Source organism: Cherax quadricarinatus, chromosome 1 (genome assembly GCF_038502225.1).
Source record: "Cherax quadricarinatus isolate ZL_2023a chromosome 1, ASM3850222v1, whole genome shotgun sequence".
NCBI classification, from domain to species: domain Eukaryota; kingdom Metazoa; phylum Arthropoda; class Malacostraca; order Decapoda; family Parastacidae; genus Cherax; species Cherax quadricarinatus.
In genome coordinates, this window is record NC_091292.1 from 13,386,984 (window position 1) to 13,398,281 (window position 11,298).

The 11,298-nt window shown below is 41.5% G+C and overlaps 1 protein-coding gene across 1 annotated transcript in view; it reads right to left on the reverse strand.

The window, feature by feature from the left end:
* RecQ4 (RecQ4 helicase) overlaps window positions 1–9,088 on the reverse strand; it is a 49,925-nt gene extending 40,837 nt beyond the window's left edge. The window contains exon 1 of the mRNA XM_070095021.1: window positions 8,847–9,088. Coding sequence (XP_069951122.1) covers window positions 8,847–8,924 — 78 coding nt within the window. The 5' untranslated portion in view covers window positions 8,925–9,088. The remainder of the gene's footprint in view (window positions 1–8,846) is intronic.
* Between the last annotated feature and the right edge of the window lie 2,210 nt (window positions 9,089–11,298).

The window sequence follows — 11,298 nt, forward strand, 5'->3', positions numbered from 1 at the left end:
TTTGCGTGTCAAGAAGACACTCGGTAAACTGGCAAAACATTTTACTTGGCCAAAGATGAAGGAAACAGTAGCTGATCATGTGCGACGTTGCCACGTGTGTCAAGTGACAGGCAAGCCAGCGCACTCACCTCCACCTGCGCCTCTCATTCCTATCACCGTGGATGGTGAACCATTCTCACGTCTTATTATTGATTGTGTTGGTCCTTTGCCTAGAACCAAACTAGGAAACCAATACTTATTTACTATTATGGACGCTGCAACACGCTATCCCGAAGCTATTCCTATGAGAAAAATTAATGCTCGTGCTATTGTGAGAACGCTGATGAAATTTTTCTCCCAGGTTGGATTGCCACGAGAGATACAATCAGATCAGGGATCTAACTTCACTTCTAAGATCTTTCGAGAAGCATTATCCCATCTAGGAATAAAGTCTGTACTTTCAACCAGTTATCATCCACAGTCACAAGGTGCTCTAGAGAGATTTCATCAGACACTGAAGTCCATGATGAGAGCTTATTGTGAACATTTTTCTAGAGACTGGGATGAGGGTATACCTTTTCTTCTGTTTGCTATGAGAGAAAGTGAGCAAGAAAGTCTCGGATTTAGTCCGTTTGAATTAATATTCGGACACCAAGTGCGTGGTCCTCTCGCAGTGTTGAAAGACGTGTGGACAGGAAAATCAAATCCATCATCGAGTACTTCACCTTCATTAATGCAACAACATTTGACAGCCGCTAGAGAGCTAGCTTCGAAAAACCTAGTTTCAGCCCAAGCTAGAATGAAGCAACATTATGACAAGAGTGCTGTCTCTCGTTTTTTTAAAGCAGGAGATAAGGTGATGGCTCGGAAATTAGTACCAGGTCATGCTCTACAAGCCAGGTATGATGGTCCCCTGGAAGTAGTGAAAAAGCTTAGCGACGTAAGTTATTTGGTACGTACGCCTGGGAAAAAGAAATCTAACCATGTGTACCATGTTAACCAGCTTAAGGCATACTACGCTAGTCCTCTACCTACTACTTCTATTCTTCCTAGGACAGAGGAAGAAAACGTCAGTCTACCTGACATCTCTAGAGGTATAGAGGTGCGTTTAGAAAATTCAGTGACTCTACAGTCACTAGACGATTTTCTTAGTAACCTTGGAATTGATAAAGCTGGTGATATTAAAAATATGATTTTGCATTTCCCTGAATTGTTCAGTGATGTTCCTAAACGTTGTACTCTAGGTGTACATGACGTTGATGTACAGGGAGCATCGCCCATTAAGCAATCACCATATAGGATGAGTCCAACAAAGAATAAAGCATTGAGAGAAGAGGTTGATTTTCTGTTATCTCACGGACTTATTGAGCGCAGTAAAAGTCCATGGACATCTCCCTGTATTTTAGTGCCTAAACCTGACGGTAGTTTCAGGATGTGTACTGATTACAGGAAAGTGAACTCTGTCACCTTGCCTGATGGTTATCCTCTACCTCGCATTGACGACCTTATTGACCGTGTGTCAGGAGCCCAGTTTGTCAGCCGTTTAGATCTCTTACGAGGCTATTATCAAGTCCCGCTTACTGAACGTGCTCAAGAAATATCTGCTTTTACTGTTCAAGATGGATTGTTTAACTACCTCGTCACCCCCTTCGGCCTATGTAACGCGGCTTCTTCATTCCAACGTATAATGAACAAGTTGACCCACAACTTAGGAGTAGAAGCCTACCTTGACGACTTAGTGGTGTACAGTGACGAGTGGGAACAGCACTTGACGCGTCTCAGAGCATTGTTTGAGAGACTGGCGCACTACAACTTCACTGTTAACTTAGCTAAATGTAGTTTTGGTCAAGCCAAGATTACCTATCTAGGCTTTTGTATCGGCCAAGGTGAGGTTGCTCCTATTGAGGCTAAGGTTCGTGCAATTTCTGAATTTCCAGTGCCACAGGATAGGAAGGGAGTACAGAGATTCCTGGGTATGGCAGGATATTATCGCAGGTTCTGTCCAAACTTTTCTCAGATTGCAGCTCCTCTCACACTGAGTTCATTAATAGCAAAGTTCAGTTCATCTGGACTAGTGATTGTTCAGATTTGTTCAAAAGGTTGAAGCATCTGCTTTCCTCTGCTCCAGTGTTGAGTCCTAATTTCAATCTTTCCATCTTTTTACATATAGATGAGAGTGGTTATGCAGTGGGTGCTGTGCTGCTCCAACAGTCAACATCCACTGATATTCTCCATCCTATATGTTACTATTCATCTAAGCTCAAACGACACCAGAAAAATTATGCTCTAGCTCTTGTGGTGTCCTTTGAACATTTTGACGAGTATTTGGGCACTTCCCCATTTGAAATTTACGTAATTTCATGCCCAAATACCTTTTGTTACTTGCTATGTCAAATTCAGTAAAGTAACTTAATCCCTCCAGCCCATATTAACTATGTATACTCATGTCATGTCTAATTATTATATTTATATTTATTCACAGTATTGTTGTGTATGAGGAGGAGACAAGCTGAGTAATGAGTGGGTAGTGTGGTGTGGGCGATGGTACTGCGTGACGCAACACTGTCCTGCCGCAGACCCCCCCCCCACTCACTACACACCTTAAGCTGTTTCATACTCAGATGTCCATACTACATAGCATTCCACAACCACTACTTAAGAGTGGAATGCAGTCTCCTCTACTATGATCGAGCCTCATCGTGTCAGGCTCATCTACGCTATCCTGTCTCTACACTGATGTACATAACCACGAGTATGCAGAGATACGATACTGTGTACTGCCCTAGTACTAGGGGCATATCCTAGTGACAGACGCTGTGAAATGATAGAAGTGCTTGGCACAAGAGAGACTCTGATTAATATTTATATTAAATTGTATTGATATGAGTAATCAGTAATAATGTGAAAGACATTAATGCAACTCCTAGTGCGACCGTCTGTCGTGTTGGGGGGGGTGTTGCAACCCCTGAATGGGTTGCAATGATTATGTATATATATAATTATTACCTTTTCATTTAATTTTATATTGCTTATATTTGCGATAATAGCTAAATCGTAAATGTATTGCTTTATATTGTTATTTGACGTAGTTTCCTTTGTTAGGTAGGATGTAACATATTATGTGCTCAGTTCAAGTCTTGATTGTCTAACTACTGTAATTATCACTCTTTGATCGTTATTCTGCCGGCTTCTGTTGCTGGGCAGTACTGTCCATGGAGCTATCACGTGATCGAGGGGGGGTGTCCTCACCTCGCCTGAAGTATTCAGTCTGGTCTAGACTCTCTTGGTGGTTGGACAGATTGTCTGTCTCATTATTCTTGTTAGTTCTGTAGAACTCTGTTCACAGAACATTGTATAAACTTAGTGATTTTCGACGTTGTACTGAGGTTGTGTGTCACATACACTCGAAACATCTCAGGTCCTGAGCTGTAACTTCTCGCTTAACTTGTACCGGTATCTGTGTATTATCACAGTCGGGGATTTTCTTATGCTGAACTTAGATTCAGTAGTATGGGAGTTTTGTGACTTTTGTGGAGGATCTGCAGATGGTCCCTACTTAGTGTCGTTATATTATCTCCTTGTTCCTGATTCTGTGTCGCAGTTGCTTGTTATATTGCTACTGGGATTAGCATTCCTTTTATTGTTCAAGCAGACTGTTCTGACTGCCAGTTGGTCAAGAAGTTAGTTTATTTGAGGACTTTGTCAGTCACTTGTTTAAGTCTAGTCGAGTCTTGAGACATAGCGAACTACGTAGAGCACTTACACACATACACACAAACTTGTACATATTTGTAATATCTTATTAAATGTTAATGTACCAGACGGTACTTAAGAATTATAAATGTGATATGTGCTTTCAGCACAATAATATTGTGCTCAAGAGAAGTGATATTATTTTGATTACTGTGATTAATTTAATTTAATTTAATAATATACCTCTAGACTTAATAAATTTATTAAATTTTAATTTCTCTAGTTAGTAGCCTACCAGTTGTAATCCTGAAGCACTATTGAATCATACTGAATTCTAATGGATAATTGGACAAGGATACTGACTACTTGTTACGAAAACCCAGTAACAGGCTGGATGCTAGAAGGGTAGTCCTTTCTAGTATTCACTGGAGATCTCTAAGCTTTTAGAATCGCGTTTTTTGTAACAGCCCCGCCTCTTCAATGTTTGCTACTAGGTCCTCTCTCTCCCTGCTCCATGAGCTTTATCAAACCTCATCTTAAAACTATGTATGGTTCCCGCCTCCACTACGTCACTTTCTAGGCTATTCCACTTCCTGACAACTCTATGATTGAAGAAATACTTCCTAACATCCCTCTGACTAGTAGGAATCTTCAATTTCCAATTGTGACCCCTTGTTTCCGTGTCCCATCTCTGGAACATCCTGTCTTTGTCGTAGTGTAGTGGTGGTAGAACGTGTTTAGTGTAGTGGTGGAAGGGCTAAAAGACATGGTGATTGTGCTAGCAGAAATAGGGTTTGTGGTTATTGTGTGTGGTTATTGTGTGTGTCGTCGTAGTGGTAGAAAGTGTGCCCTTGTGTAATGGTGGGTGGCACTCTGATGGTGGTTGTAGTGGTGATGGTGGTACTAGTAGTGAGGGTGGTGGTGGTGCTAGTAGTATTGCTAATTGTAGTTATGGTGATCAGTAAGAACTAACGCCTCTTCTACCGCCCCAATCCCTGCCCCCACCACCCATCTGGGTGATATACAGGTGGTGGTGGTGGTGCTGGTGGTGGTGGACGCAGTGGTGGTGGTGGGGGAGCTGTTGCTGGACCTTGGGGAGAACACCCGTCACTCCTCAGCCTCCAGGATCCTCCACATCGTCTCGTTGGCACTTCTCTCCCTCTTCTTCTTCGAGTTACTCCTCAAGATCTATACCTTCCGCCTGGAGCTGCTCTCTCACAAGGTGAGCAACGTTAAGATGTAACAATGTTAATTGTTGTGTATTTATTGCTTGTATGTGTAATTATTCGTTGTAATACCCAGAAATGCACAAATGCGCCTTGATGAGAAGTTTTAAAGCAATATTTCGGCCACCAGGGGAGCCATGTCAAGCTAATACGTACATGAAGCAATGATATAGAGAAGGAGGGTTGGATAGCAGCCGTAGTTGTACTATTAGTAGTGATTATAGAAGTGCTTCAAGTAATTACGTTGTCATTTGTTTGAAATAGGAATTTTGCTAGTATCTTAGATATAAGAAAGCTGCCTTCATCCTATCCTCTGTAAGTGTTGAACATAGATGTAAGTGTTTCCTCCATACACTGGCGTCTCCATGTGTCTGGCTTTTGGATGACCAGACGGGTATCCTTCCACTCCTGATGATGCACTCAGACTTTGGTTGCCGCATCTGCTGTCGTAAATGCGTTTTCTAAGGCGTGTTTCGCGGATGTTGGATGTTTCTTTAATGTCCACGTTTCTACCCCCTCCCCCTACAAGGAATGGAGTGAACAGCTTCTGGGTACAGCCTTCAGTTTTAGCAAGGTCCTTGACACAGATGCTAGTAGCGGTGGTGACATATATTGCTCCAGGCGAATCTCTGCAGCCCAGAGTTCGACACTTACACAGAATAAAGGCAACTTTATTATGTCTGAGATATTAACCCCAGTCCCCAATATTACTATTATTATTACTACTACTACCACACCCTGCTTTCCTGTAAATACTCATTGTGACCATGCAATATATGTACTGTGTCCATGTAGTACATATATGTACTGGCTTAAAGTCCCTGGTGGGCGAAAAGTTACCTAAATGTCTCATTAAACTGCATTTGGATGGCGAAACGTCTACAATAAAGATACCCAGATGTTGCACATGTGTCTGATTATTTAACTACATTTGTGTTCATTTACCTAACCAGTCCTTGCACGTCACTCATTTCCCTCGTTAGTGTTGCTAACATATGAAAAACTTTTATATCCGTTCGATCTAGTTTTGTTTTCTTGTGTTGTGGTTGTAAACTTCCAAAGTTTTTCCGTATAGATGAAGCAGTTAAGAGATGATCACTGCATTAGGCCTATATTGTACCTAGCTGTGCCAGGTCATTTTCAATCGTGTATCAGTGCAGTCTATATTGAGAGAGCCTTGAATGTTTTGCTTCAGTTACGTGTTGACTGAGGTTCAGTAAATGTTCAGTGCAGGTCTGCCATTTTTTACCACTCGAATTCTCTCTTATTTATCCTGTCTAAATCTAAAGGTGTCGAGTTTCTATAGAATGTTAATTATATGATGTTAATGTTCATGTGAGTCTTCTGGCCGTCTCTAATTTTCTCGGCTCTTGTGTGACTTGACAGTAGTCTAGGACGGGGGGCGAAACGTCGTCATAAGATTCCTCGCCAAGTGCGGGATTTTGTGAACTGCTCCAGCCACTGTTTTGTAGCTTTTTAGTCTTTATATATATTGATAACTTAGACACATGTACAACACTTCAGTATCTTTACTGAGGAAACGTTTCGCCACACAGTAGCTTCATCAGTCCTATACACAGAACACTAGGGAAGATCAGTCCCTCAGCCTGGAGTCGATGTTATCAGTCTATCAATCATGAAGAGAATAAATACAGCATTACCTCAAACTCCTTCTGAGTTTCCTCAATAAAGACTCCCACATGCTGTGCATGTGTCTAATTTATCAACTTGTCGGTTCTCTGAACCATTTATCTACATTTATACATATTGTATCCTCCTTTATACCTTTCCTCCATTTACACCTGCTGATGCATTCATTAATCAGCGTCTAAGAGAAGACGAGAACAGCACAATTTGTTATCGTAAGAAATAATCCTGGAGTTGAGGCTTAACTCCGTTCATTTGTTGCATGTCTGCCGCCTTGTATATACTGTGTACTTTAGAGGACAGTATTTTATCTCAAACTTAGTGTAACTATTCCATTTCCGTCAATTAATTTTTTGATATGAAAGTAATTATTTTTTTTTTTTTTTGTAAATTGATGTACTGTTGTTTAAGCTTAAAATTTCTTCTGTATAAATTTCCTTTTTATGTATATTTAGTCTGATGTCTGGTGCTGGGTGAAGAAAGCTTTAACAGACGCTTGGAGACGTTAACACTCACCCAACTACCTTCTGTTAGGTGAACAAGAGTTTTTTTTTTTTTATTCGCCGGTACTCTCCCGACCCGGGTCTTTTCCAAGGAGTGGTGACCCAGCCTTGGCTCCCTATCTGGGGAGTGTCTCGAGACCTAAGTCTCCCACGGGAGGAGGTACAAGTACCCCCTCATCTTTGGGACCAACTGTCCCTAGGCTTAGCCACAGTCCCCGCCCTCACGGGGCTCGTAGGGAGAAGCTAGGCCTCTGGTCTGCCATCTGCCCCGCCCCAAAGGAGCTCGTGGGAATGGCAGTCTTGTGAGCTGCAGGTGGTAGCAAACTCAGGCCTTCTTCCTAATCTTATATGGCATTTTATTGTTCACCAGTGACTTTATCAGTCCATACAGAAAAAATACATGGGTATTATATATATATATATATATATATATATATATATATATATATATATATATATATATATATATATATATATATATATGCAAGGAATTCGCGAGAGCTGGCGAAATATACACAAACACTGATTTCTGGCTGAAGGAGACTCGAACCTACGAACCTTAGGACAAGGTACGCAGTGCTTTACCAATCTACCCACACTGGACAATACCTTGGCGTGTAGCATGTGCTACACGTTTGATCCAAGGCAGCCAGCTTTCAGGGAGAAGGCTTACAGCTTTTCATTTCATCCCCTGCATGCATCAGCCTTACTAGAGATTTTAACAATGCAAGGAATTCGCGAGAGCAGGCGAAATTTACACAAACACTGATCTCTGGCTGAAGGAGACTCGAACCTTCGAACCTACGAACCTACGGTACGGCTGGAAAATATTAGGGTGTGTTTCCTTAAGACACTTACCGTCCAGTGTTCACCCATCAGTGAAATGGGTACCTGGGCGTTAGTCGACTGGTGTGGGTCGCATTCTGGGACAAAATTGTCCTAATTTTCCCGAAATGTTCAGCATAACAAGCGGCTTTCTATATAGTAATATGTCATTGATGTCAGCTAGGACTGTATACCTTGTACTTGTAGAAATAAATATATTATTTTTATTATAATTATTATTATTATTATTATTATTATTATTATTATAAAACGTCATAACCCGCATTGTCTTATTGATGTGCACACGGGTATCACAGGTAAGGAGACCTCCATAGCGTCAAGCTCAGCTCGGGAATCGAATTCATGTTTCCTTTATCCGCTTACGAGCCGAAAGTTCTTATAATCAGGGAGCTGTATATTGCAGGCTGAGGTGATTGATGGGGTGGTGGTGGTGGTGGCCCTGTGTCTGGATGCTGTCTATCTCAACTCCCACGATGCACACTCAGGCCTGGGACTCATCATTGTCCTCAGACTGTGGAGACTAGTGAGGATACAGAATGGTGAGTGGCTCACAATGATGCTGTCAGTATGATGCTATCAGCATAATACTGCCAGGATGATACTCTCAGCATAATGCTGTCGGTATAAGGCTGTCAGAATGATACTCGCTATAATACTGTCAGTACGATAATGTGAGAATGATTATTTCATATTAAGAAAGCATGATATTGTGAGAATAATATTGTAAGAATGTTACTGCAAGCATGAATATACCGAGATAAAAATCCTAATTCCACAACGTTCATTTTCGTGTGCATTTCAGTGTCAATTTCCGACGTTATATTTTTACTTATTTTAGGCTGGTGTATGATGCTTTAGGTTACTGTATGCTAGGTTAATTTAGAATATTGTATTCCAGGTTAATTTAGGTTAGTATAGTCTACAAAAAACACAAGAACATTTATTTACTCACGAATAAATAGAGTACGACGAGGACGATGCGCCTGGCAGCGTGGTGTCTCGGCGTCTCCCTGGAAAATAAAATCTGCATGTTTTTGAAGCCTGGGTTGAGGTCAGTGCTGGTGATACATCCAGGCTACATGGTCTAGCCTATCCTGACACCGCCGGTGATATTCGTGTAAATTTTAACGCGTCCTGGTTGCTCTAACTACCGTGTTGCCAGACGTGTTGTGGTGACCTGAGTAAAAAATGCATTTAAATAGGGCCATGCAACTTAATAATAATGTATACGTACAAAGAAATTATGAATTAAAACTAAGCGCTAAACCCACAAGGGTCCATACAGCTTGCAGGTATACAGGGAACGCTCAGAAGTTTACCTTGGTAGCGTAATATAGCGATGGGATAAATATTAAAATGGTATACAATACCGACCGGTTGATAAGTAAGTCATGTTCAACAGTTAGGTATCTTTATTCCGAAACGTTTCGCCTACACGGTAGGCTTCTTCCATATTGTGGAACATTGTTAGTCCCTCAGCCTGGAGAAAACTTCTCCAGGCTGAGGGACTGACCACCTCAAAACTACGTCTTCAAGGGCCATGCACTGATTACATCGTCTTCACATCTGTACTGCTTCTGCTGATTCTTCTGTAATCGACTGAGGAAGCCTACTGTGTAGGCGAAACGTTTCGGAATAAAGATACTTAATTGTTGCACATGTGTCTTATGAAACAGAGGATAAGCTACATAGCAACCATTCTTCATGGTTCAAAACGTTTTCTCAGCGCTTCCTTTAAGCTTACACACACTATTTTCCTTCAATAAGAAAATAAATAAGAAAATGATAACTGCCGGGACACGTCTGGCAACGAGGTGGCTGAACATAAACATTTTGCACTTGTATCACTTCTCTAGGAAGTGATGCTTTGATACCGGTGAGGTGCTCTTGATCCAAGGAACTAGACCTATTCTCCCTATCCTTGGATTGAACTTGGTTACATCCACTACCCCCAGTTTGTGTGGCCACTACGGGTTTAGCGCTCCTATATGAATGTTAGGTTATTTTATCATCACATTCTTTGTGTGTTGTTTCCTGCTGTCAAAATCATTCAGAGGTAATCAAAATATATTTCTATGTAAACCTTGAAAAAAAGTTCTTCGAGTTGAGTTTTTGAGGTAGTTTCAAATTAGTAAAGTTTGTGTTTAGCTGATAAAAAAAAGTGTTTGCTTAGCTTTTGCTACACCGAGATAAAAAGAGTAAAACTCTCTGCCTGTCTTTGATAAATTTATAATGAAGTTTTGTCGTGCGTTTGGCAGCTACGTTACTGCAGGCCCGTCGAGTGTACAAGAACCGTGTGAAGGAGGAGCGGCAGCAACGCCTGGCAGTCGAGCAGCAGCTGCAGGAGAGTGAGGTGGTGGTCGGTCGCCTGCAGCAGCTGCTCCACCTCAACAACATTGATTATTAAGATGAATGTTCACAATAATTATCAAGTGTCTTGTAAAATAAGGGAAATGCATGTAGTAATTATTACGTTACTTCTGATTAACGTTCTCTTACAATTTTTATATTCAAGAGATCCTAGTCCGGATTTTCTCAGATGTACTGTAAAATATTTTCATTGTTTTTAATTTTTTTCACATATAAGCTCGAAAACATCAGGGTTGTTTTGTTTGTTAATGAGGTTAAAGGCTGTCGATTACACTAGGGTCATTAAAAGCTGCACGTACCCTCTTCACCACAACAAAAATACTTTGATCCCTAAAATAGGAACTAAAATTAATTCAGCATATATACGCTAAAGAAATCTATCCCTCAGGGTATATATCCTGTGTCGTCCAGGGTGACGACAATGTCAGACTCCATGAGGGCGGAGCCCTGAAGTGTGGGACAGGTAAAGAATAGCAGTGGAGAGTCTTATGTCGTAAAGAAAGTCAGGGCTTATTCTGGCAGCGAAGCATTCGTGGCGCAGGAATTTGATTCGAGTGACTTGCCAGTATGGTTCTGGCCCGGGTCTTGTCTGTTAGGTGACCTGGCAAACCTGTGGCGCAGGAGAAGGTAGTCTTCCAGCTGTGTTAATGATTAGATGGGATGGCAGGCAAGGATCAGGAGAGGGCAGCACTCCGGTGGGTGTTGAGCGGGTTACCAGTGGAAGATCCATTTCTGAATTTCGCGAAGATAGATCTGGAGAGGTGGGACAATTCTACTGGAGTTGCTGTGTCCGTTATATGAATATTACAAATTCTTGAACTTGTTTAGGGAAGAAAGGCACGATATGCCACTGGCATATTTGGCAGAAACATCACGCAGTCTTGTGTAGTTTTTTTTTTTGCTGAGCCTGGAACTTCTGTTGGATGGAAAGGTGAAGAAAATCAGGTTGTCTCATTCCAGTCCTCTTGCGTAGATATCGACCTCTTCCTCAGAAGAGTCTGTAGGCTGGGCACGTGTAGTCTTGGAGGTGACTG